Source organism: Patagioenas fasciata, chromosome 1 (assembly GCF_037038585.1).
Source record: "Patagioenas fasciata isolate bPatFas1 chromosome 1, bPatFas1.hap1, whole genome shotgun sequence".
In the NCBI taxonomy this organism is placed as follows: domain Eukaryota; kingdom Metazoa; phylum Chordata; class Aves; order Columbiformes; family Columbidae; genus Patagioenas; species Patagioenas fasciata.
The window spans coordinates 33,297,257-33,324,813 of record NC_092520.1 but is presented as its reverse complement, the minus strand read 5'-3'; the positions used below and the strand labels follow the sequence as shown (position 1 = coordinate 33,324,813).

The following is a 27,557-nucleotide window of genomic DNA, read 5'->3' as shown; positions in this document are numbered from 1 at the left end:
GGACTTTGTACTAAACCACATTTGTACTAAAAAGTTCATATTCCATAATCACTAAGGCATAAGTAAAATGGATTAAGGACTAGCTAAGAAATTTCCACATACAATTATTAAAGAAACTTCAACGTATGAAAGAGGTATTCATAGTAGAATTCCACAGGTATTTGCATTATGACCAGCACTAGTATTTTTCTTTGACAAGGAATTGAAGATAAACTTAGTTCTAGCATAATTCTTAATCAAATGAGAGCAGAACAGTTATACATAGCACAGACACACCTTAAATACTTGAACTATAGATAGTTTTTGTAGCAGAAAAGCTGAGAAGTTGAGGTGTACTTTAATTTCCAAAGCTCCCACTGTACAAGTGGGGATACAGCTAAACCACGCAGCAGCTCCTTTCTGGCCTGCACAGCTGAGTTTCTTCTTGGGAAAACCAGGACGTGAATTTGAGGCAATCACAAATGGCCAGGGCTCATATTGGTATGGAGTTCAGCTATTACCAGCTGTAGGGGAATCTTCTGTAGTTTTACCAGAATAGTTGAGACACACTTGAGATAAGCTTAGTCTATTTAAATATGTATAATAAAAAAGCAAGTTTTCCAATGAGGAAAAAAGAATACACTTTTGAAAGCTGAGATCCCTTTAAGGGGAAAGGGCCCCAGCAGGCAAGAATATGAGCTCTCTTGTGAAGCACAGAGCAAAAAGGAGTATTAGACAACTTGGGTCTTGGATGATAGCAAGGCCTCTGCGTAGAAGGAAACATTTCCTCTGCATATTTCACTAAGGGGAGTATTACAGACAGCTCTCGTATTCACTTTTGTTAAATTATATTAAACAATGTAAAAACACATAGAAAAGAACCATCAAAGTAATGTGAGATACTGAAACTTACTGAGATTTATGAAAAGGAACAAGGAAAACACAGGCCCAAGGTATTTACTTGATATGAGTGAATTATGTTGATGTGTCGAAACTGCCTTAATACTCAGAGAAGTAATAATGAATGTCTTCATTGGTCAAAAAGAAAAATGAAGGTTAGTTTTTGATAAGTTAGAAGGTTTGGATTGTTTGCTAGAGTTGTTTTCAACTAGTAATAAAGTGCAAGGTTAAACTGTGATATTATAACAATTGTAGTAAGTGTCAGAGTAAATTTGATTGAAGTGATTTGTGCTGCTGATAAGAAACTTATCTTGATGCACTGATCATTCTGGTTCAGAAATAATTGGAAACTAAATAAGAAAACAAGACAAGACTTGATCTCTTTCATTCTGCAAGAAGACAGTGGGTAAGAATTTTTATGGAGAGAAACTAGCTGACATAAAGTACATCCGTTTCACTAGATGGCTGAATAAATTCAAATTAGAAGTTATGCAAAATGAAGAGCAGTTGATCACTAAATCACTACCAATAAGACAGTAAATCCTCAAATTTTTCAAGTCTGGATCCCTTTCTAAAAGTTATACATCAATCAAATGCAAGGTGTTTTGCTGTGTGTAGGGATAAACACTTGTAATGTTACAGTAACATACTAAACACTTGATAAGACTCAATGTTCTGTTGGTGCTTTCAGGACTTGTCAGCAATGAATGTGTGAGTAACTTCAGAACAGAAAGGCAATTAAGATTACCAGTTAGTTTTAAGGAGTCTGTCTTCTTTGAAAATAAATTAGGTTAGAAAAGTTTTAAACAAGCAAATTATCTGTATCACATTACTGTTACTATAGCATAGGATATTGTGGTTTTAATGGAAGTACCCTGGCTGATAATATTGCAAAAGAAAAAGACTAAGGCAAACAATCTTGAGAGTCTAACAACATTGAGAGAGAGCCTTTATGAGTCAGTATACTGCTTAAAAGAACTTTATATAAAGTGAAACAACATATTAAGGGAAATACACAGAAACATATGATTGTTCTAACACAAACAATTGTATCACATTTTAAACTTTGCTTTCCTAAGCTAACAATATATATGTAGTCTAACATTTTGCACAGTAAATAATTTTCTTAAATCCTCACATTAAATCTAAATTATTCAAGTCAACACCTCAAATAAAATGCTACTTTCATAGAAAAAAATAAATGTTACAGGCTATGTCCAGTCAGAACTATTACCTTAAGTGTTAGAGAAAGTACTGTAAATTCTTCAAATGCTGAGCGAAGAAAAATGTCTGCTATTCACTGCTGTTTTAACAGGTCATCATTTATCGTAAGAATCATCTTACCAAACATTAAGCACTTAGAACTTAGATGGTTAGTACTAGTTAGTTAAGATCCTCTACACAGTAAATTCCTCTATATTCAACCATCTATAATGCATTTCTATTTCTAGAGGGCGAGTTTTTCAATTTTAAAAGCTGTCCAGATGTAGTACTCTCTTTACCTGCTCATTTGTCTTTGCTAACATGTATTAGACTAGTTGAAGTCAGAATATTTAAAGTCCAGTTCTGAGCGTACTTTTTCCTAAGCCTGTTATAGCTGGATAGTCTATGTTCTTCTTGTCCCCCATGCCAGGGGGACATGCTAGGATATCCTGGCAGATACAGGGCAAATAAGCTGTAACATCATCTATATGAGTTTCCCACACAGCAAAATACAGGCCATCGGAGCTTTCAGAGTTCTTTAATAGGTTGCAATAATAAGGGATGTGGATAAAAGATCTGGAATTCTGGTATCTCAAAAATGCAAACATACTCTGCTATTCATTTATCTGTAGGAAAAACAATGCAGATCTCATCTTCAAAGATCTAGTTAAATAAAAAGGAACTCCTCTAATCTTATTTGGTTGACTTCAAATGACCTTTTAGATAAAATTGGCATATATTTTGGAAACACCTGGAAATGTTAATAACTTTCTTCCTGAATAGCCTCTGGCTACTGGAAAAAAAAAAAAAAAAAAAAAGGCACAAAATTATTCCAAAACATTATAGATTGAACACAAGCTATTTAAGCCACAGAATGAAAGGGAGAAAAAAAAAACTAAAACGAAAGAAATCAATGAGTAGCTACTGGGCTTCTTTACTATTTGCAGCAAGCAGTTCCTCTGTCTGGAAAAAGTTATTCGCAGTGTAGCTTTGTTGGTTGATTTTATTTTTATATGCTACTTTGCAACTCCACTACTCCAAGACACTTCCTTAGTTCTGCTGCCTTCTTCTCTAACTGCTGAATGTTCCAGTGCCATTGTCTTCTATTTGAATGGAGTTTGTTCAGCTGGCAATGCAAACGTTTCAGAATAGCATCATATCTTTTATTCTGCACCTAATAAAATAGAACACAATTCACTTTAAAATTTCTTTCAAGTAAAACAGTATTTACACAGGAGGGTTCTGCTCGCCTAAGTGTAGATTCTGACATTTGACCAAGGCATTCCATTTTCACTTTATGGATACTGGAGAGACACAGACATCTCAGTTCCTCGGATCAGCTGACTGAAGCCAGCTCGGCCGGAGCCGTGAGCGAGATCTCGAAGCTACAGAGGAAAGAGAAGGTAAAGAGAGCTGTTTCTGGTCGCGTTTTCGATCCCGCTACCCGGAAGTTCCCGGCAGCCCTTGCGGAGCCGACTGACGTAGCGCGGCCGTTACCACGGTAACGGGGATCACACCCCCTCCCTCTTGCTTTGAAAAAGCCTGCGGGAGAGCAATGACGCGTCGCCAGGCGCTGGGAAGTGAACCTGCTTGTAAGGCAGGTGAGCACTACCCACACTGTGCTGCAGCAGCGACTGGGGCTGCTCGTGCAGCAGGGCTCAGAGGTTCTGTCACTCCTTGCTGTTAGACCTCTCACTTGCTGCTGGTGACACAGACTTGGTGTGGCAGGGCAAGTAGACTGGACACAACCTGCTCTTGTAGGTGAGTTTGTCGGGGGTTTCATTTTGTTTTCTTCTCCCCAATTTAACTAAAGGTAGTAATGGTTTCTAGAAAAAGGAAAGCTGTTGCTGCCATTAATACAAAGAGTGTGTCTACACAGACACTACCTGCCAAGAAGGATGCAGCCACCCAGGCTTCTGGCTGTGCAGAGTGTCTGTGCCTGGCATTAGTACCAGAGAATGGTATGGGAGGCACCTGTGTATGATGTGACCAGGTCAATGACTTACTGTGCCTAGTGACAGAGCTTAAGGAAGAGGTGGAGAGGCTAAGGAGCATTAGGGAGAGTGAAGAGGAAATTGACTGGTGGGGTCAAACTCTTTTGACTCCTAAGGGTGTGCAACAGGAGATGGCAAAGTCTTGTCCCTCCTGCCATAAGGCAGATAGAGCAGATCTAATTGATGGGGGGGAATGGAAACAGGTCCCTGATTGGAGAGGTAAAAGAACCCTCTTCTGAACCCCATCACCACCCTTGGTGCCCTTAACAAATAGATATGAGGCCCTGGACCCTGAAAATCAGGCAGAGAACAGCCAAGAAGATACACCTGGAGAGCCTCCTGGATGGACCTCGTCTACAAAATGGATTACAACTGCAGCTGTAAGAAGAAAAAAAAAAAAAAAAAAGTGGTAGTAGTCAGTGACTCCCTTCTGAGGGGAACAGAGGGCCCTATATGTTGCCCAGACCCATCCCACAGGGAGGTCTGCTGCCTTCCTGGGGCCAGGGTGAGGGACATTAATAGAAGACTTCCCAAGCTAATTCAGCCCTCAGACTATTATACCCTGTTAGTAGTCCAAGCTGGCAGCGAGGACATTAACAGAAGAAGTACCAAGATAATTAAAAAAGACTTTAAAGCACTGGGTTGGTCAGTTCATGGGATGGGAGCACAGGTGATATTTGCCTCAGTTCCTGTGCTATCTGGGATGGATGAGGAGCTAAATAAAGAGAGGAGTAGAAAAGCCCATCTCATCAACAGGTGGCTTAAGGATTGGTGTCACCGTCAAAATTTTGGGTTTTTTGACCATGGGGCAAACTCCATGGTACCTAGTCTCCTCAAATCAGATGGGCTTCATCCTTCTAGGGAGAGCAAGAGGACTATAGCCCATAAGTTGGCAGGGCTGATCAGGAAGGCTTTAAACTAGGTTTGAAGGTGGAAGGGATTGAAACTGGGCTCTCCAAAGATTAGCCTAAGGATGGAAAGTCTGAATTAAGAGTGAAATCAGCAGCCCACTTGAAGTCCATGTACACTAATGCACGCAGTATGGGCAACAAACAAGAGGAGCTGGAAGCCATCGTGCAGCAGGAAAGCTATGACATAGTTGCCATCACAGAAGCATGGTGGGATGACTCATATGTGCTGCTGTGTGTGGCTACAAGCTCTTCAGAGAAGACAGGCAGGGTAGGAGAGGTGGAGGGGTGGCTTTATATGTTAGAGAGTCACTCGACTCTGTTAAACTTGAGATCAGCAGTGACAAGGTTGAGTGCCTGTGGACCAGAATCAGAGGGAAGTTCAACAAGGCTGACATCCTCGTGGGTGTCTGTTATAGACCACCCAACCAGGACGATGAAGGAGATGAGTTATTCTACAAGCAGCTGGCAGATGTCTCAAAATTGACGGCCCTTGTTCTTGTGGGTGACTTTAACCTGCCGGATATCTGCTGGGAGCTCAATACTGCACAGAAGAGGCAGTCTAGGAAGTTCCTAGAGTGTATAGAGGACAATTTCCTTCATCAGCTGGTAAATGAGCCTACCAGGCCAAGACCCCGCTAGACCTACTGTTTACAAACAGTGAAGGGCTGGTGGGAGATGTAGTGGTTGGAGGCTGCCTGGGGCATAGTGACCATGAAATAATAGAATTTTCAATACTCAGAGATGCAGGGAGAACCATTAACAAAACCTCTATGCTGGACTTCCGGAGGGCAGATTTTTTGCCTATTCAGAAGTCTAGTTCAGAGCATACCCTGGGAAACAATGCTTAAAAACAAGGGGGCCCAGGAGGGTTGGACATGCTTCAAGCAGGAGGTTTTGAGTGCACAGGAACAGGCTATACCAGTGTGCTGAAAGGCTAGCCAGCGGGGAAGACAACCGGCTTGGCTAAACAGGGAGATTCTGAATGAAATCAGAAATAAAAAGATACTTTACCAACTGTGGAAAAAAGGGCTGGCTACTTATGAAGAATTTATGGAAATAGCTAGATCATGCAGAAAAAAAAATCAGGGAAACAATAGTGCAATTTGAAGTTAATTTGGCCAATTCTGTCAGGGATAATAAAAAATCCTTCTTCAAATATGTTAATAACAAAAGGAGGGGCAAGGAAAACCTCCATTCTCTGTTGGACTTTGAGGGAAATATAGTTAACAAAGATGAGGAGAAAGCTGAGGTACTTAATACCTACTTTGCCTCAGTTTTTACCAGTAGGACAGGTGGCCCTCAGGACAACTCATCTCTGGAGATGGTTGACAGAGATAGGAAGCCAAATAGACCCCTTGTATTCCAGGAGGAAATAGTTGGTGATTTACTGAGCCATCTGGATCCTCACAAGTCTATGGGACCAGATGGGATCCATCCTAGGGTGATGAGGGAGCTAGCAGAAGAACTCGCCAAGCCGCTCGCCATCATCTTCCAACAGTCCTGGCTCACTGGGGAGGTCCCATATGATTGGAAATTGGCCAATGTTACCCCAGCCCACAAGAAGGGCTGCAAAGCTGACCCTGGCAACTACAGGCCTGTCAGCCTGACCTCGGTACCTGGCAGGGTTATGGAGCAGATCATCCTGGATGGAATCACACAGCACCTTCAGGATGGACAAGGGATCAGACCCAGCCAGCATGGGTTTAGGAGGGGCAGGTCCTGTCTGACCAACCCGATCTCCTTTTATGATCAGGTGACCCACCTGGTGGATGAGAGGAAAGCCATGGATGTGGTCTTTCTGGACTTCAGCAAGGCCTTTGGCACTGTCTCCTGTAATATACTCCTGCAAAAGCTGGTAGCCTGTGGCTTGGACAAGTGTGCTCTCTGCTGAATTAAGAACTGGCTGAAGGGCTGGGCCCAGAGAGTGCTGGTGAATGGGGCTGCATCTAGCTGGCGGCCAGTCACTAGTGGTGTTCCCCAGGGGTCAGTGTTGGGTCCAGTCCTGTTTAACATCTTTATTGACAATTTAGATGAGGGGATTGAGACCATCATCAGCAAATTTGCTGTTGACACCACATTGTGGGGGAGTGTCAACCTGCTGGAAGGCACGAGGGCTCTGCAGAGGGATCTGGATAGACTGGAAAAATGGGCTGATTCCAATGGGATGAAGTTCAATATGGCCAAGTGCTGGGTGCTGCACTTTGGCCACAACAACCCCCTGCAGCACTACAGGCTGGGCGCAGAGTGGCTGGAGAGCAGTCAGGCAGAAAGGGACCTGGGGGTACTGATTGACAGGAAGCTCAATATGAGCCAACAGTGTACCCAGGTGGCCAAGAAGGCCAATGGTATCCTGTCCTGTATCAAAAATAGCGTGGTCAGCAGGACAAGGGCAGTGATCCTTCCCCTGTGCTTGCATTGGTGAGGCCACACCTGGAGTATTGTGTTCAGTTCTGGGCCCCTTAGTTCAGGAAAGACATTGAAGTGCTGGAGCGGGTCCAGAGAAGAGCAACACGACTGGTGAAGGGACTTGAACATAAGACCTATGGGGAGAGGCTGAGGGAGCTGGGGTTGTTTAGTCTGGAGAAGAGGAGGCTTAGAGGTGACCTCATCACTCTATAACTACCTGAAGGGAAGTTATAGCCAGGTGGGGATTGGTCTCTTTCCCTAGGCAGTTAGCAATAGGACAAGGGGGCATGGGCTTAAACTCTGCCAGGGGAAATTTAGGCTGGATATTAGAAAGAAATTCTTTACAGAGAGAGTGGTCAGGCATTGGAATGGCCTGCCCAGGGAGGTGGTGGACTCGCCATCCCTGGAGGTTTTTAAACTGAGATTGGACATGGCACTTAGTGCCATGATCTAGTAAACGGACTAGAGTTGGACCAAGAGTTGGACTCGATGGTCTCTGAGGTCTTTTCCAACCCAGTCGATCTAGGAAGCAATTAAACTGACTTATTTCAGGTATCTGCTCTAGGACAATATGAATCACACCTAACTTGCCCACTAAGGGAAGAAAAGCTCTGTCTCACTAAGAGCTTAAATTCTGGGTTCAATGTAGATGTCTGCTCTGTAGATGTCTAAAATTTAACAAAGTAAATCCCACCCAAAGAACAAGCACCTCATAGCCGTGGCAACGCTTTGTACACAAAAGACTTCAGGCTCCGGAATGAGAGGTGAAAAAGGAAGACATTTTCATTCTTTGACAAGTGGTTTTGCGTATAAATTAGAATAAAAATGATGTATCCTAGGTGGCTGTAGTAGCACCTTCACTGTTGCCTTGCACTTAAAAAGTATGTTTTTCTTGGCAAGGCAACACCGTGGCTATGCAGTACTGCATCAATTTTGCCATCATTGCTGCCTTATGTGAATAATGGCTGCTGCAGACAACCCTCTGAAGATTTGCATTCTGAAGTGTAAAAGCATGAAACTTTCATTATAATAAAAATGGAAATAACAGGTATTCACTTAATGAAAATTTGGGCTTACTTACCCTACTTTGAATGGCATATGAGCGGTAGTGTGTAATTATTCTTGCATCTGTTTATGGAAACATTATTACACTGTATTTAACATCCACATGCTGGTGTACAGCTGCATCAGGACTACAGCATTGCCAGGGACTTCCTGTGAGTCTCACTACCTAAATTTCATGTGTAACTAACTCCCTCCCTCACTAATGTTTTATAAATTACACTGCTTTCTTTTGCTGGTGATGGGTTGTCTTCATGTTGCCTGGCCTTTCATTACAATACTTCACAACTTTTTGGGGGATGCTGTCAGATTTACTAATCTGAAGGAGTGCTTGCAGGATCTGAACATCACTAGGATAGTGTTGTAAGACACTGAAACATCTGTGATCTATATTATCGCTTTTCTTAGAACTGTGTCTCTAGCATCATTATTGGGAACTGCCTGCTCTTGTTCTATCACTTGTTACTTGGGAGAAGAGACCAAGACTCTCCATGCTACAACCTCCTTTCAGGTAGTTGTAGACAGCGATCAGGTCTCCCCTCAGCCTCCTTTTTTCCAGGCTGAACAGCTCCAGTTCTCTCAGCTGCTCCTCATCAGACTTGTGCTCCAGACCCCTCACCAGCTTCATCACCACACTATTCCTGATACAAGCCAGGATGCTGTCAGCCTTTTTGAGCACCTGGGCACACTGCTGGCTCATATTCAGATGGCTGTCAATCAGCATTCCCAGATCCCTTTCTGCCAGGCAGCTCTCCAGCCACTCCTGGCCTTAAACGGTGACACTGTCCATTGTCAGTTTTTATATTAAAAATCTGATTGTTTTCCAGAGAGCTCTTAATAGAAAGATACCCTGAATGATTCTGGTTTTAATCATGCATTCTTCTGAGACAAAAAGATCATATAGTCCAATCAACTGAAAAACAGGTTAAACTTCACTATTGAATTAAAGTGATTCCAATAACAGAACAGAATATTATTTTTAGGCTGCCTAATTTCACTTTAGTTTTGGAGAACATTCTTAGAAGCCTGTTGCCTTGATAATATTTTCTCAAATGTTGAATAGTATGGACCTATTCTGAATTGGCCTTGTTTTCCTTTCAGTTTAAAAATTCTCTGCTCTTTCCTGTCACAAGAGAAATGATTATTTTTTCCTCCTACATTTCACAATGGGCGATAGAGAGAACCCCAGATCACTTATCTTTATATTATCTACTTTTGCTCATTAAATTTTATGGTGTTTATTTGAACTAACAAGATAAATAATATGAAGCTTCCAAACTAAAACTATCTAGGCATAGAAAGTATTTTAGTAAGGAACAAACTGTAAAATATATTTCAATTATTTAAAAGAGAAGGTTTTGACTGTTTATCAGAATTTTATCTTGGCAGCTAATTAGGAGCTGCTGTATTACCCTTAATTTAACATCATCACAAATTTGGTAGATTCAGTATCAAAAATTTAAGAAAGCACAGCTACTGTATATAGTTGAATAAAGTATGGCTAGCAATGGTGTATAAGGTACTTCAAACTTCATTTGCACTATCTACATTCTGTCAGGAGAACTGTAATTATATTTTATTTAAATTACTCACCTCAATTTCTTTTCTAAGCTTAGCATGCATTTTTTTCTCTTCTTCCAGCAAATCTGTTTTTTTATTGATGCATTCTTTTAATCTTGTGATTTCCCTTTTTAAAAGTGTAGTTTCTTCCTGCAGATGTAAGTCAAGATACAGAAATCCTCTCTAAAAAGTTGCACAGTATACCTATTAAACTTATTAATAATTTCACATTTGAACTGTCTCAATTACTAGAGATGAGACAAAGGCCTATCATAAACAATTTCATATTAAAATAATGAATAATATTTTAATGAAAAATAATTTAATAATTGTAATTAATTTTTAAAATTAGAATAATTTATATAATGCCTTCAGTTACTTAAAACCATATATTCTTGATCTGAAATATGCCAACAGCCACAATAATACAGGAATTTGAACTCAGTTTGGTGAGTTACCTGACAGCGAAGTTAAAAGAATGCTGTGCTTTTACATGAAAAATATAACAACATGGCAATGTTCCACAGAATCCTGAAAAATGTCCATGTAAGTTTATCCATGACCAAAAGAAGTCCACAAATTTTTCAGCAATGATGCAGTTTAATTTACAGCTCTGTAATTTTTCTCATAGTTGAGTTCATTCAATCCCATAGAATGAACCAGACTTTTACAATAATATATGGATAACAACAGCTGATGATATTTTTTTACTGCATAATGAAGTCAAAATTACTTCAATTAACATAGTATTGTGAGTTATCTGTATTTCCCATCATCAGTACCTCATGAACCATAAACATATTAGACAAAACAAGCAGGTTAGTTAAACTGCCAGAAATATTTCACATAAGAGGAAAAGAATCAAAGAGGGAATATAGTACCTGCACCTGTTTTATAACAGATCCTTCTGGATTCTGGAGATCACGCATTAACTCTTCTTTCTTTGTCTTTAATTCTTCAACAACAGCTTTCTTTTTAGCAAGCTCAATCATAACTGGCATTTTACTTTCCATCTCCCAAATGAGATGCTTATGAGCCTTTATTTTTTCCCGATATTCATTATTTCTTGCAAATATAATCTCAAACTCTTCTTGTATTGTTTCTGCATCATGCCTTAGCTTTAAATTTTCAGAATATAGATCTCTGACTTGTGCCTCCAGATTTTCACAGTGATATTTTGTCACTTCTATGGCATCATCTTGCAGATATATTTCCCTATCTGTTGTCTTTGTTTCTAAGAGAATAGAATCCATTTCTTTTTCTAGTTCCTGAAACTTTGCCTGTAAAATATTTCAGTGTTTGCTTAAGAATATTTTTCAGAGGATACTAGATATCTAGTTAAATACTGTAATTTATATTTATCCAACAGTCATCTTTTTCACTTGTTGAATGTGGTTTCAATGGAAGACAATTAGGGTTCTATTTCCTAAGATCATCACCTTAGCGGCACAATGCAAGAATACTATCTTAGACCTCTCTCCTTAGATTGAACCTAAAATATTAAATAAAGTAACCTTGAAATTACTTTAACACCTCATATTTGCAAGATCAAACCAAATCCCAATATTTGTTTAAAGCCAATATTGGTTTAAGTCTAAATCAGACTAAAAATAACTAATGATGCCAGAAATCACTTAGAGACACATAGAAATAGATACATGGGGGCTTGGGGTGACAGAGCTTAACCAGACTTGTTCTACAAAGTTTTTGATCATGCCTTCATCATGGTAGTATGTAACAGTAGGATTAATCCAAGTTATTAATATTTTAACCTCCTAAGGAATATGCTAAAAAGGCCTCTACCTCTTCTCACTGATGAGAAGTGAACAACTCCAGGAAGTAGCTCTTCAACCCATTATAAGAAGCCTAAGATGGGAGGGCTGAATTGCTGCCTCAGAAATGTTTCTCTTTCTTTGCTGACTAACAGCAGAGCTTAGATGACTAACACAGGCTTAACGTCTGACTTGCAGGTGATATAAGCTAGTTGTGATGAATCCCACCCAAAGTAACAGCCAACAGCAGCACATTAAGTGAGAGAATAAGCATCATGATTTATTTTACCTATTATCTTTTCCCTAATTGAAGCATTATGAGTGCTATGAAATCTCTTACTCATTGTCTTGAACAGATAAAGACATTAATAACTGTTAAGAACAAAAGGTTTCTGCGTAACTTTTAATTTAAAATCTCAGACTTCAGTTTTAGCAGGATTTGTATCAGTGCCAGTCACCATTAATTGAGGACAGGAAAGCAAAAGATGTTAGTGGCAAAGATCTTCAATTTTGGAAAGGAAATTAGTTTTACATGTCTTCTGTGACATGTACACATGTGAAGAGGTGTAAAGATGAAAAAGCAGCTCTGCAGCCTTTTAAGTTCCTAACTATTTACCTTTGCTGTTCTGTTAACATTAATGTTTGTATGAAATTTCCTACTGTTTGAGTTTTTTTGAAAGGAAAAGGGAAAGGTGTGGAAGAGGGAGAAAATAAATGAACTAACTCAACTATCCAGGGCTCTAAAGTTCAGCGTTTTGCTTTTTGGTTTTGGGGTTGTTTTTTTTTTTGTTTTTTTGAAAACAGATACCCTTGTTTAAATTGCTTGGTAACAAATTGTTGCAACATCATCATACTATATTACGGACCGTTTATCATTAGGAGAAAGCTTATTGCAAGACATGGCCAGTCAATTGACATTCATAAGCAATAAAAGTTTTCACTGCTCCTTCAGAGAAGTTATCTTTGTGCAAAATTTCAAACCTCAATTGTATTAAGTGTAGGGCACTGAGTTTTTGTGGGTTTGCTATCTCAGTGCTTTGGAGGGGTTGTTTTGTTTTGTTTTCCAAATAATAAATAAATAAAAGTTTCTCCTATAATCTGCTCTAAAGAAGTCATAGCTACGTTGCAGCCTTACAAATAACAATACACACACACAGTTTTGGCTAAGCCTAAGTGAAACACACACAACAACAGAATAGCTGCCTTACTCTTAAATGCAAACACTCAGAAAAAAATTAAGTCCCTGCAGTTTCTCTTGTTCATAGGAATACTTCCTCATCTAATGAAAAAACTAAATGAATTGAACTACTCTAAACCAAGTTTATTACCTGCAAATGGAAAAGAACGGTTTTGCTTTTTTCCATCTCTGATGCTTGTGAATGCTGCTGCTCTGCAACTTGTTTTACAACTTCAATTAGTGATGGAGAATTTTGCTTGGCCATCTTAGGCAGAAGTGCAGAACTGTAAGGACAATGAAAAGAAAAGTGATTAATTTTAATTACCATTCTATTTAATTCAAGACTGTTAATGAAAGAGAACAATATTAAGGCCTTTCCTGTGGGTTCCCAGATACATACGTTGTTTCATTTGATTCATTCTTTATTAATAAGAACAGGTTACTGATGAGTGGAGGCTCAAAGCAAATGATCAAGAACTAGAACCCTTTCCTGCAGAGTTTTACAAAATAAAGTATTGCAATGTTCTTCTGGCTTCTCCACAGGTCAGATCCTCAGTTTGTGAACAGTCATAGCTCTTAAAAACACGTTAAGAGCATCTTAAATGCATGAGAGTGTGCCCTCATATTTAGCCTGAACATTAACATTATTGTAGATACGATACTACAACTGTCTACTATATTAATTATTAAGCTATCCTTAATGTCACTGTAAATATTCACCCCCGCCCAGTGATTAGAAAATATTTAGTATGATTTTTGTATCTCTTCAGATAGTATAAGTTAATGAAGAAAATCTGTATTATTACGTAGAGTGACATCAAATTCTCAAGAAAATGCAATGAGCCTGGCACAGGTGCATCCTCAGGCCCAATATATTAAACAGCACACAGATGATCCACAAACTGTGCCTGAAGGTTAGCAACCCTGACTAGGAAACCATATCTAACATTTTATCTAACGCTTTATGTGTAGGGCTGTTGCACTGGCTGTCCTCACACCCCTCACTTCTCGCCTCTATCCCACCCAAGCACCACGCACCCCTCAACACCAAACAGGCCTGTCCCTGTGGCACATAGTCCCAAACCCTCATAGAATCACAGAACATGGCAGATAAAACTAACACCAGAGGCAATGTAGGCCCGCTGATGAACGAGGTGGGTGCCCTGGTGACAGAAGATACAGAGAAGGCAGTTACTGAAAGCCTTCTTTGTCTCTGTCTACTCTGCTGGAGACTGTCCTGAGGAGCCTCGTACCTCTGAGGCCCCAGAGGAAGTCAGGACAATGGAGGAGTCTGCCTTAGTTGATGAGGACTGGGTTAGGGACCAGTTAAGCAATTTGGACATCCATAAATCCTTCGGTCTAGATGGGATGCAACCACGTGTGTTGAGGGAGCTGGCTGAGGCACAAGGATGGAGCCAGGCTCTTCTCGATGATAACCAATAATAAGACAAGGGACAATGGGATCAAACTAGAACACAGGAGGTTCCATTTAAATTTGAGAAGAAACTTCTTCACAGTGAGGGTGCCCGAGCACTGGAACAGGCTGCCCAGAGAGGTTGTGGAATCTCCTTCTCTGGAGACATTCAAAACCCACCTGGACGCCTTCCTGTGTAACCTCATCTGGGTGTTCCTGCTCCGGCAGGGGGATTGGACTGGATGATCTTTCGAGGTCCCTTCCAATCCCTGACATTCTGTGATTCTGTGTGTGATTTTGTGAATAGTTTGGGTTGGAAGGGATGTTCAAAGATCATCTGGTCCAAACCCCTGCAAAGAGCACAGACATCTTCAACTAAATCAGGTTGCTCAAAGCCCCTGACCCAGTCTGGCCTGGAGTGTCTCCAGGGATGGGGTATTTACCACCTTTTTGGGCAACATGGGCCAGTGTTCTACCACCCTCACTGTAAAAAATTTCTTCCTCATATCTAGCCTGAATGTCCCCTCCTTTAGTTTAAAACCATTACCCCTTGTCCTGTCGCAACAGGAGCCCTGCTAAAAAGTGCCTCCAAAGGCAGGGAGTGGAGAAGAGAGCAGAGCCAGGCGCTCTGAAATGATGATGCAACCTCTTTTCGCTCCCAGGCCCGTGGTGTCTGGGCAGGGAGGGCGGGAAGGGCAGAGAGGGGAGGAGAGGGGAAAGGAGGATGAGCAGCGCCAGCCACCCCCTCACACACTCGCCCCCCTCAGAGGCACCCACCAACAGCCAGGGAGCCTCAGCCAAAGGCTTCGTGCTTGGTGGTGGGACTCATAGCCTCAGGGCAGCCCGGCTCGTCCTGCCGTAGGGACAAGTTTGCTCAACTTTGTCTTTTTTTTTTGCATCTGAGTCCCCGAGTTGCCTGATTCATTGTATTAAACTGCATTTTTTTGGGGTCATAATTTGTGAATGTTCCATACACACTCCGAGAACACAGGTTTTAGCTGAGCACTGTTGGGTTATGAGGAAGAGGAACCGTGTCCCAGTGTCTCCTGCTCCACACCGAGCCCTGGTTTATGGCCACAGACTTGTCTTGTACCCACTCATGTTCCTCTGGACTCCAAGTTGAGGAAATTTAACCCTAAATCCCACAATTGTTATAATTTAATTGCTGATCTCAGCATACAATCTGTTTATTTCATCCATTTTTTTAATTTTTTTTTTTAATAGCAGAAGCTGAATATAGTACTTCAGCTGGAGACATAACATCAGTTTGCCATTCTTCAATATTGTTTTGTATCCTGGATATTTTCTGACCTTATCCTTTCTCAGCATTTTTCACCAAAAAAGAACCTCAGTAATTAATTTTTGCTTCTGTAGTCTGGTTGAAGAAAAGAAAATGGTTGTGTTGGTTTCTCTCTGTCAAGTCTCCCTGTTAATTTTTAATGACCTCATCCAGCTGTATTTGACAGTGGGGCAGAAAGCCTCAGAGATAACAAATTTTTGCAGGCTTTGTGAAAATTGGTGTCTGGGTGGAGGAAAGACAAGATATCTGCATGGGTTCACTTTTTGGGGGGGACAAGCTGAAAGATTCAGTTCTAATCCCTCTGCCAAGCCTCTGCTGGAAGGAAAAGCAGGAGGGAAATGGGGGAGACTCCTAAGGTGTGTTCTGGACCTGGCAGAAATGTAGGTTTACTGCACTTGCGGGGAAGGAATGAACAGGGGACATCGGACAGTAATTCAGGAAATCTGTTCATAAAAATAAATAAAAAATAAATCGTGTCCTTTTCTTCAGATGTTATATAGTTACCTATTATGACTACAATTTTAGCACTGCTGAGAAACCATATTTATTATCATACAATTCTTCAACAAAGCCTGATACAAATCCCTTATTCCCTCACTTGCCTTTTGATCCTTGCATTGTCCTGTCAAAACATTTAGACGTTTTTACAGAGCTCTGCGAAATTTCCGACCACGCTGAGGAGAAACTGCCGTCCTCGTTTTGAGCCTGTGGCCCTGAAAAGTGACCTCTCGTAACCTCTCTATCTGGGTCCTTTCAAATGTGCTTTTTCTTGACCGATTGCCAAATTCTGCACTGGAACATGCAGTTACAGCTCAGAAAAGGAAACTTTCAATTTGCACAAGTGTTCCTTCTTGGTGTTTTTGTTCTGTTTTTCTATGCTGTGTACTTCTGAATCGGTTTGAGATTGTGCAAAGCTGATGCGTTAGCACATTCGGATTGCAGCAGTGAGCTCCATGACAGGGTTAATGCTTCTTCCGGGTTCAGTGTTACCCAGGCACTTAATCATGTTGGTGCCTTTCAGGACAGTTTATTTCCTGTGGCTACTGACAATAACAAAGCACGGGCTCATCATAAAGAAGAAACACAGGTTCCCGCTCCAATCTTACCTAGAATAGGAATTTCCATCTTGTTCAGCTGCAGGACTGGCAATGAGAAGTGAGATATATAAAGCTAGCAGTGTGTGTTTGTATCAGATGATATCTTCCAATAATTTAAAAGGATTGTCTACCTGTGTAAGTAAATTCCTGTGCTTTAAACTTTGAGTTTGTTTGAGAACTGCATGTACTTCAAAATGTTCATTGCTAACGCTGATTTCTGTTTCTTCAGCGTTGTCTAAATACCCCTAAGTTAAGAGAGGTAGAATGTTTTATTGTAGTCCACTTTAAGTGGTTTTTACTTCTTTTTTTTTCCCCCTTTTTAAAAAAAATTTTTTGATCTTTGCTATTGTTGAAACTTTATTAGAAATGTGCTCTTATGGCTGTTCATTTAGACTGCTTTAATGGCTTGTTTTCTTTTTCTGGGCATCTCACTCTGGTAGATGTTAAATATTTCTTGCCTTTTAAATTTTCCCCAAATGATGTCCATTCTCTGCATTCCTGTAAGAAGATAAGGTGACCAGGAAGATGCAAAGGTGCAGGAAATTGCCAGCAATACTGTCTCAAACAAGAGATTTTAGAATTAGATTTCTGGGGTTTTTGAAAGTTGCATTTTAGATGTCTTTCTTTTTCTTCTATTTTTCTTTTTTTTTTCTTTACCATGAACTGTTTTTCTCTACTGTTTTGTTGTATTTCCTTCGTTGTGTCTGTTCCATATTCGCTTTGCCTTTCTCCTTATCACTCTTGTTACCGTCCTCACCTCTCCTCTCTTCTTATTATCCATTGTTTTCTTTGATTTTTCTTTTTTCTCCAAATGTTTGTAATGATGGAGTTTCAGAGAGTGAAACAGCTAATGGGTGGCCTTGGCTTCAAGCTTGTTCAAGTGTTTGTCTTGCATTGTGTACTGAAATGAGTAACTCCTTAATAAATACACTTAATGTTTCCTGATGTGGTTACGTGCAGCGAGACTTTCCACGAGACACTGGGACTGTAGAACGTGTTACTTAAAACCTGAATAACCATGAATGCATTTCTCTTAAACTAAAACATTGCTGTGCTTGGCAAGCCTGTATTTTGAGAAGAGTTTTACTTAGAGGACTTAGAAAGCAGCCAAAAAAATTTATTATGATGGTAAGCAAGTTTACTTCTGACACCACTGACCTCAGCAGGACTCTGTGATGCAAAACTGGAAAGATACAAGGGTGAATCAGCCCCATTGTTTCTTTGCGTACATCCCAATAATTGCCCCTTCTTGCATTACACACACATCTTAATAACAATGTAGGCAATTACCTCTCCCTCTGAAAACACTTTCCCTCCACCCTTTCTTTGGTGGTATTTTTCTGGGGAGGAATGAGGACAGCAATGATCTCTACCTGCCTTACACTATTGACATGTTTGAAGTGGAGCAATAATCTGTTTTGCCACTACAACCCTCTGTTTTGCCTCTTTGCTGGGGCTATTAACTACACCTAGATTGGGGCCATGTCATACTCTTACAGGCCTCCCACAGAGAGTATCAGGGTAGGGAAGGAAATGTCCTGATTTCCCAAGTCATGGTGTTTGACATGAGTCTGTTTTGACACTGTTTTCTTAGCAGGCTGTTCTCTAAATTCTCTTATCAGCTGTGTGTAAATGATACTCTGAGCAAAATCAAGAGTCATAAATTCCTTGGCAGATGCTTTTATCCACTGTCACATTTTGATACTTTTAGTTCACCTGTTTTGATAGTCACTAATTAATCTTTGCAAGTGCTCAACTTGCAGAAAGTAAACCATCATTTTCAGTCAAGACTGTTTTTCTTCCAGTCTGGGGGAAAGAACAATGAAGGAAACAGATAATGTTTTCTGTAAAACCTGCACTGAATAAATAATCTATTAAAAACAGAAAGGTCTTTGACCTCTCATTTGAGTGTAGAAACTCTGGGAATCCATTGTCAGCCATAAAATGTGAAGGAGGACACCAAGTCCAGCATAGCGGTAAGCCTCAAGTACACACAGAAGCAATATTTTTTCAAGACAATGAAGTGTGAAGCCAGAGCATGGGAGTAGTTACAGGAAAATGAGGACTTGTGGCAGGAAAATAATGCCAGGCATCATCTGATACAATTAGCTTTAGTAGCAGAGCATTGATTTCAAAGACTTACAAGTCCTTTGTTAAGGAATTTATGCACAATTTGTTACTGTGCAAAAAAAAAAACAGGTGGTGTTAAGGGATACTCTAGATGATTATGGGATCTTACAACTGGTGATGAAGCTGTATGTGTTCCTCCTAGACCAAGCACAGAGCTTAGTCATGAAATCTGAACAGCCTTTTGTTCAAGGTTCCCAAAGCAAAGTGATCTATTCGTTTGTTGCAGACCTCTGGAGGCTTGCACTAGAAACTGAAAAATTATCAGAGACAGAGAAAATAAGATGTTTTTGAGAGGATCTGTAAAATAAGCTCTTACAGCAACAAGAGAGGAAGAGATGGGTGCACAAGTTTCCACAGGTAGGCAGACTAGCCAAGCTCAGATCAACAAAGAGCAGAAAATGAAAAACAAACCAAAACAACAGAACTGGAATTATACCGCGGGCTACAAGACAAGCCACGAACTGCAAGATGATTTTGGATAAGCTTAATATGTCTTGATTTCAGAGTAGAGTGCAGCTAGCATAGTGAAAGTGAAAAAGCTGAGGTAGGAGGTTGTGCACAATATTAAATCATTTTCATTTCGTTCTGTGTACTTCTTGCCTTACTAGGTAAAGTTTCAGTAACCTGTGCTGAGTTCCTGTGTGTGTTGAAAAGAAGAACTATACCGATCATGCACCCCTCCACACAGAAGCCAGAAATTAGCAAGTCAATACTTTTGATCACAAAAGGGAGAAGTTCAGAAGGTCTTCTGAAGGCCTGTGGGAGAGATGTGATTGCGCTCCCAGCGCAGCACCTCTGCTGCCAGGACGGGTAGCAGACATGAGCTTCACCTCAGCCAAAAATGTGTAAAATGCCTCAAAAAAGTTGTTACAGAAACTCCTCCAGCCCCAGCAAGCTGAGGGGCTTCTGTGTTTGGTTCCCCTCACGGGAATTTGAGAAGGGCTCAATAGTCAGAGGTCAAGAAGGTGCATTAAGCTAATGTGGGTTAATTGAGTCAATAAATCTGTTATGTACCAACCTTTTATCATCCCTGACCTGGGGAAAACCCGAGGTAGGTGGGGTGGTAGAGAAATCCCTGAGTATTTAAATAAATGCATAATAATTCCCATTTCCGCCACTTTGCTTCTGCTGCAACTTCTTTTGATGCAGTAAGGAAATCCTAAGATAACAGTTACTTCTATGACACCTTCTCTACACAGTATCACTGAATGCATTAACTTAATAACATAACTCTATGTGTTTGGACTAATGATGCCATCTTATATTTTTGATTGTTTTTCAGGTTTTGTCACTGATTACTTGCCAGCTGTGGGAATCTTTAAATATCCTGGAATATGGTGGAAGCAGTACTGATAGATCTGTTCAGCCTCCCAGCCAACTTGGAGAACATTCATGGATTACTATGTAACACGCTGCAAAATATTGAGAAATGCTGTTTTATCCCTGCTCCATTTGTTTATGTCATCTGTCGCCAGAGGCAGGGGAGTGAAAGGAAGGGTGAACACGAGTCCTTGCTTCCAGCTCTGGGAGATTTTCAGAGTCTGAAAAAAAGACTGAAGGTGGTACATGCTCTGACTACAGCTGCTGCTTTGTACACCATCAAACAACAACTAGATGAAAAAGACATAAGCATAATTAAAATTATACTCCCCACCTTAAGAAAAGACTTAATGAAAGTATATATAGACGATCTCTTTACAGCAGTCTACCAGTTTGAATTTGAGGATTTACAGGTGGCATCTGATTGTAAAAATCTGCAGGTAGCTGAACCTCGGAGTGAAGAGCAAATGCCTCTTACACAGGACGTGGAGCTCATCCAAAGTGAGATTCGGATGTACTTGGAAAGCCTGCCAAACCTGAAAGGGGAGCTCACCATCCTCAGGTCTTCCCTCATCCCAGGTAAAGAGAATACCAGTTAACAGGTTTTATAGCCTGTTCCTAAACATACTTCTTCAAGCGAGTTACAAAATGGGTAAGATTTGGAAATGTCCTCAGGCATCAAATAACCCTATATGATCTTGCAATAGTGTCTATATGATGTCTGTAAGAGGACGAAGTGTCAACAGAGATACATCAAAAGGCTGGTAAGTCTATTCCCAGCCAGTGGCATGATCAGAGTGAAGAGAGGCCCAGGTTCTGTGAGAACATTACTGCAAACAGTAAAATCTCCTTGCCTCTGTGAGGGAATTACACACCTTGTGAGTTACCATCTTCTTCTGGAAAGGCGGGTCAGGAGTTTCTCCTGGTCTGCAGCCTCAAGTATCCCTGGTTAATCAGACTGATATCTCAGTGTCCCTGCCACAGCATGACCCAGTTTACTGCAGCACGTCTCTCAAGCGGTGTGATTATGGGGTCTCAGGATTCAGAGAACAACTGAGAAGTTTGCTACTGCAAAAATTTCTCTTTCCCTAAAAATGTGTCTGAAATGATCCAGAACCTGAAAGGAACATGAGTTACTTAGCGCTAGCTTTGTCATCATTGTGCTTCAAGATTTTGACAGTGACTTCAAAAGGATCACATGACATAAAATAGATTTTTAATATGAACTCTGATTATGTCACTGAGCTTGTCAGCTCTTAAGACAGCAAAAATACCAGTTATGGGATTGTCTTTCTGTGTTCAACTTTGCCACGCAGGAGCCCACTCCCTGCCACCTCCCAAAATAGTGATTGTGTTTGGTGCATGAGGCCATGATGAAGGATCCACATGGTAAAAACAGAGAATTTTTTCATAATGCTAGAAATTCTCAGTGCTTTCAATATACTATAGAAAGTTGTTTGAGATTTTGTAAAGTCTTGAGGACTAATACTTAATTTACCAAAAAACCTTGGGAGATGCTACCTTAGACTGTTGCTTTAAAAACCTCTAATATTCCTCAGTGAGTTATCTATTTTCTATGTTTTGAAGCACAATTTTGCAAAAATTCATGCTGAATCTTCTAGGACTTTTGCTCAAACTCCTGTATGTGTACCTCAGAGGATTATGATTATGAGCAAGAAGGAAACTTAGAATCCTTACATTTAAATGCCACAGCTAAATGTGAGGTAAAGCAATACTCAACTTGATTGGGTGATTCCAGGTCTCTTCAGTATAAAACAATGTAATATTTAGACTGGTCTTGTGTTTAAAGCAATTTTTTGTTGTCTTTTTTGCTTTGCCAGATGATATCTTCCTACATGGGTTCACCACAAGGACAGGTGGGATTTCCTACATACCAACTCTAAGCTCCTGCAACCTCTTCAGCAGTTCCAAGCGAAGGGACCCACAAGTTGTTGTGAAAGAAAATCTCCGCCGGCTAGCTAATGCTGCAGGATTCAATCCAGAGGCTTTTCACAGAGTCAAGGTATCTTATCAAACAATAGATCTATGTAAACAGATCAGATCTTCATTCATGTGTTGCTGGCTAAAACCGTAGGAATTATGCTTACCATTCTCAGCAAGAACTTGTGAGAAGCAGGACAATTCAATAATTTATGGTGGCAGTTTATCGGTGGGAACAGTCATCCAAATTATGAGTCATTTGGCACTTCGTGAAGAAGCACCAAGAATATTCTAACATTTAACTTTCCACAGAAGAAAGTAATCAAATACATGATCAGAGCAGTTTATCTTTAAAGAAATATACACCACCATGTCTGTGGTGGTTTTCTACATGGCATTTGAACAAGGGAGGGCCTGATTTCCACGCATGAGCAATTGGTGCAGAAGTGTGTCTCATGCCAAAGAAAAATGGTTGCATTAGTCAGAACTGAGATTTTTGCTGTCATATCACTGTCCATGTTCTGTTTTTTTCTTGACAGGTTGATCATGCCAATGCTGTTTATATTATGGGAAAGACAGAGCCCGACAGTTATGATGGAATAGTAACAAACCAGAAAGGTGTCACGATAGCAGCGCCAGGAGCTGACTGCATACCCGTGCTATTTGCTGATCCTGTCAAAAAAGCCTGCGGTGCTGCTCATTCTGGTAGGAATTTTAAATCACGGAGATCAAAATAACTAGGAGATCACTGGAAAGTGAGTTTTGAACTAACAATGATAAATTAGCAACCAAAGGAGCACCGAGCGAGAATGAATAAATGCAAGATCACGTAACAAAGTAGATCCTGATCTGTTAAGTTTGTATCCTGCTAAAACAAGATTAATCTTGAGAACAGTTTGTTTCCCAAGCTATTTTTAAAAAATATATAACTACAATAATTATTATTTATGTATTTATACATTTATTTTTCTGATCTGGCAGCAAACTCCTCACCCCTTCCCTTTTTTTTTTTCCCTATCTAACTTTATATCTAAAAACTTGCTATAAAGCCAATGCTCCCAACAATCATTTTGGATCAGAAGAAATATTTGTCTGACCCAAACCAAATGAGAAAAAAACTGAAGCAGGTATGGCTAACACAACCTGGGCTTATGTTCAGCTTCAGAAGATGTCCCAAATGTTAGCCTAGAATACATATCTTGTGGTGAGATTTTCCTGTTGACGCTGTTTCATTTTATTAAAAAGTCTGTATTTATAAGATCAAGGAGAATACACACCTGAGAGTTTCTCCTCAGCTTTCACGCTAGTACATCCCTTGATAGGGCACGAAGCATCACCCCTGCCTAGAGCTTGTGAATATCACCTAATTCGTGCAATTTTTCATGCATTCAATAAATTAGCCAAAATAAATTCAAATTTGTGAGTCATCATAAGATCATCAAAACTTTGACTGTCCTTCAATAAAGTTGTTGTGCCCCTTCCCTCTCCTGCCCTGGCAAGCTTCGGTTATAGAAAGCGAGAGAAATGAGAGTTTGTTTGAAAGGAGAGGGGAATGTTGTGGTTTTTAATAGGGAAAAGGGATGGAGATAATTTTATCCAGTTTTGAAAGTTTTAAGAGTTTTACACTGTAAGCATTCAAACCTAATCACTGGAAAATATTTAAATCTGTAGTTGTTCCTTTCTCTGCTGCTTCTTCATTTATCTAGTCCCTGACACACCACACTGTTCCCCCAGTGACACCTCTTCCTTCTCCAAGATACCTCCCAGCTTGAGCCTGAACTCCTACTTTCCATCTCCCAAGTTTTGACCTTGATTGTCACATGATGGTCCTTGCCAGGCTTCCAATTGTCTTTTCCTAAATCCTCTCCTTCCTGCCCAATGCCACCTCAGTTCATTTTTAACCTGAACACGTTACTGTGTAAGCAAATAAAGACAATTAGGTATAAGGTCATCTCAGTCTTTGGATGTAGAAAAGCAGAGGAAAACTTATTGGCATATTCTGTCCTTTGGTGTGATGCAGTCCCTGTGCAATGCAAAGATTTATTGGGATTCAAACTGAGATATGAGAACTCAAAGCTGGGCTTTCTTCTATCTATTCCAAACAATGTCTCTAACTTCAGCCTCTTTTTTTTCTTTTTCTAAAATAACATTAAAACCGTTTTCACCTTATTATAAAAATCCACTTCTGACTGTAACGTATTTCTGTTGTCATGTTCCCATTCAAATGTTTCAAGCAAAGAGAAGCTGTAAGGTATGCTCTAGTTACCCAAACCAGGACACTGGGAAAAAGGAATTCTGGAGTCCTAATCTGAACTCTTCTGTCTGGTTTCCATCTCCACAAAATGATCTCAGCAAAGTGATAGTTGTTAATGTGGTGGGTTTTTAAAAAAATAATTCACTATTATGTATAATTCTTTATTTTTAGATGTAAGTATGTCTATTAATTTGTACCTTTGATAATAACATATATTTTAGCTACTGTAAAAACAAAGAGACAATTAATACTTTTTTTTTTCTACCTCTCATTTCTGACAGGATGGAAAGGCACATTGTTAGGAGTTTCTATGGCCACAGTAAATTCCATGGTATCTGAATATGGCTGTAATGTGAAAGATATCCTTGTGGTGCTGGGTCCATCTGTAGGACCTTGTTGTTATAAACTTCCTCATGAATCAGCAAAAGAATTTCACAGAATTGATCCAAAGTGTGTGAGACTATTTGACTCTGCAAGTCCTTATATTGACATTAGAAGAGCAACACGGTAAGACTAGTTATCAATAGACATAGTTGTCAATACAATTGATATTGTATTATCCAGCACAATTATGGTGAGGGTCCTCACCATCTTAAAGTACTCTCTAGTAGTTTGCACATCAACAAATGATACCTTTGAATAAATGGTATTAATCTGCTGACTTTTACTGGATTTCAACTATTATTTTACAGTCATACTGTTAGTTTATGGATTATAGACAAATGTTCAAATTAAATGTGTTTTTACTGGTTGCAGGAAAGCAATTATTTTAGTCTAATACAGGAAATAAAGGAAATAAAGGAAATAAAGGAAATAAAGGAAATAAAGGAAATAAAGGGAGGAAGGGAGGGAGGAAGGGAGGGAGGGAGGGAGGAAGGGAGGAAGGGAGGAAGGGAGGAAGGGAGGGAGGAAGGGAGGAAGGGAGGAAGGGAGGAAGGGAGGAAGGGAGGAAGGGAGGAAGGGAGGAAGGGAGGAAGGGAGGAAGGAAGGAAGGAAGGAAGGAAGGAAGGAAGGAAGGAAGGAGGCAAATACTGGCACAGTTTGTTTGGTTGGTACTTGAGGTGCTGTCTGAATTATAGTGTCTTAAGGAATGTGAGGACGTAAAAAAAAATTGCTTTCTGTTTCTCTTTTTTTCTTTAAGGATTCTTCTTGAGAACGGTGGGATTCTTCCTGAGAACATCCAAGATGATTCTGTCACAGACCAGGACCAAAATGTCACTTTCTGTACTGCATGCCACCCTGATAAATTTTACTCTCACTTTCGTGATGGCACTAATTTCGGGACACAGATTGGCTTCATATCAATCAAAGACTGAGATAGTATCTCTTAGTCTTAAATAGTAATTAGACAATAAGTCTGGTGCCTTTTTGGCATCCTGCTCTCCTCGTAGAATTTCTTCCTCCTTTCTTTCACAGATATGCAACAGGGAATTCAGAGGTCTTGCGATCTCCTGCTTCTTCCCTTCCCCGACATTCCAAGGCAAGAATAAATGCCTAGTGTGCGGGGCCCATAATTCTTGTGTGAGACAGGGTGCAAAGGAAACAAGGGCAACCCACACTAGTGACAAAGCCCTTCTGCAAGAACAGATGCAAGCTCTGGTTTTTTTACGCTTCTTGACAAAATGTTTCCCAGAAACCTCACTGTCTTAAGGTGGTAAAAGCTTCTGGGTGAGACTTCTGAATGAAGTGAAGTACAACATTACTGATATAGGAAGGAAAGCCTGTGTTGCCATTAACTGTTTGAGAACACCCAACTTTGGTAGTTTCAGCTGAAGGTAAGCCTTATGGAATTATGTGCCTGACATTGTTTTTCTTCTTTGGATTAATTTAGAGCTCCAAAACACTTTCAGGACTTTTCCTATGGAAAACAACTTGAAAGTGAGAAACAAGCAAGCTTCTTTGGGGCAGACATTGAAAATATATGAACCCTCACCATTCTGTATTTTTGGATTGTAGAAAAAGTAGGACTAAAACTGTTAATATGATGTGACATTTTTATTCATGTTTCCTTTGGATTTTCTTCTTTGAACTATTGGTGCTCATGTTAATGTCCCTTAAGATTCCCTCAACAGTGCCGAGTTATTTAATAAATATATAAAAAGAGAAGTGAATTTAGCATCAGTTAATTTTACTGACCAGTAGCTGAACGATCTGTCTTACTAAGCAAGTTCTAAGTGTGCACTGTTTTCTGTTGACCATAAAAAATTTGCCTTTAGAATTTACAATAGACATGATAGTTCCTGACACACGGACAGTGAGAGATTCCTAATAGTAAAACTATGCTGACTGTAGCTTGCAGAGCTGCCAAGCACAAGCCTCGGGACAACGGTCTGCATGACGTATTTTGTATTTTGAATTAAACGATCTTTACCAATTCTGGACTTCTATGTCCACTAGGGGTCAGTGCTAGCTCACGCTGCCCTTCCATCTCTGCCTCTACTGGATATACGTGTTTTCAAACCGTGCATTTTGGAAAGCACTGTACGACATAAGCTGCTACTTTTGCCTATATAATCATCTACCAAGTTATTCTAGTATCTGTGGTGCTTGAAAAGTAAGCTATTTTTCATTTTGTTGGACTGTGGTTCAGAGTTGGCCAAATGAGAACTTTCCTTGCCCTCTGGGAGAAAATACTTTTTAAAAAAACTTCCTTTTAGCTGTGAATGGTATTTCTCAGGGAAGAGCCTGGCTCTGAGTATGTAACCCTCTGACTGTAACCATCTACCGAAAAAATAGTTCTTCCAACTCTCCCACTTCTTCTTTAGAAATATTATTCCTCTTCTGCTGCAGCACTTCAGTCCTTGACAATAAAAACTAGTACATTTTCGGTTACCTTTTAAAAACCTCATCATTGCTTTCATCATTCTCAGTTCATTTTGTATACCCTGTGGTGGTGTTCACAGATGGGTTCAAACTGGGGCTTTGGGTTCCAACAGAGGCAACACTTACACTTCTCTACTGAATCATAGAATGATAGAATCATTTTGGTTGGAAGAGACCCTCAAGATCATCGAGTCCAACCATAACCTAACTCTAGCACTAAACCATGACCTTAAGAACCTTGTCTAAATGCTTTTTAAACACCTCCAGGGATGGCAACTCCACCGCCTCCCTGGGCAGCCTATTCGAGTGTTTCA

At 40.1% G+C, this 27,557-nt stretch overlaps 2 protein-coding genes across 4 annotated transcripts; one reads left to right on the top strand and one right to left on the bottom strand.

Annotated features, from left to right (window-relative positions):
- Positions 1 to 2,907: 2,907 nt before the first annotated feature.
- Positions 2,908 to 13,243, bottom strand: CCDC122 (coiled-coil domain containing 122). The gene is made up of 4 exons (XM_065846085.2): positions 13,116 to 13,243; positions 10,897 to 11,295; positions 10,049 to 10,165; positions 2,908 to 3,256 (listed from the first exon to the last, which is right to left on the bottom strand). The coding sequence occupies exons 1-4, from the start codon at positions 13,227 to 13,229 to the stop codon at positions 3,092 to 3,094; spliced, it is 795 nt and encodes a 264-aa protein (XP_065702157.1). The 5' UTR covers positions 13,230 to 13,243; the 3' UTR covers positions 2,908 to 3,091.
- Positions 3,556 to 26,531, top strand: LACC1 (laccase domain containing 1). Of its 3 annotated transcripts, none has more exons than XM_065846066.2 (6): positions 3,556 to 3,683; positions 20,188 to 20,804; positions 22,067 to 22,248; positions 22,706 to 22,871; positions 24,702 to 24,927; positions 25,562 to 26,531. In XM_065846066.2, the coding sequence occupies exons 2-6, from the start codon at positions 20,240 to 20,242 to the stop codon at positions 25,734 to 25,736; spliced, it is 1,314 nt and encodes a 437-aa protein (XP_065702138.2). In that variant the 5' UTR covers positions 3,556 to 3,683; positions 20,188 to 20,239; the 3' UTR covers positions 25,737 to 26,531. The 3 variants fall into 3 exon arrangements, with proteins under 3 accessions (XP_065702138.2, XP_065702120.2, XP_065702129.2); XM_065846048.2 differs by having other exon boundaries at positions 3,601 to 3,843; XM_065846057.2 differs by lacking the exon at positions 3,556 to 3,683 and adding an exon at positions 16,695 to 16,910.
- The last annotated feature ends 1,026 nt before the right edge of the window (positions 26,532 to 27,557 follow it).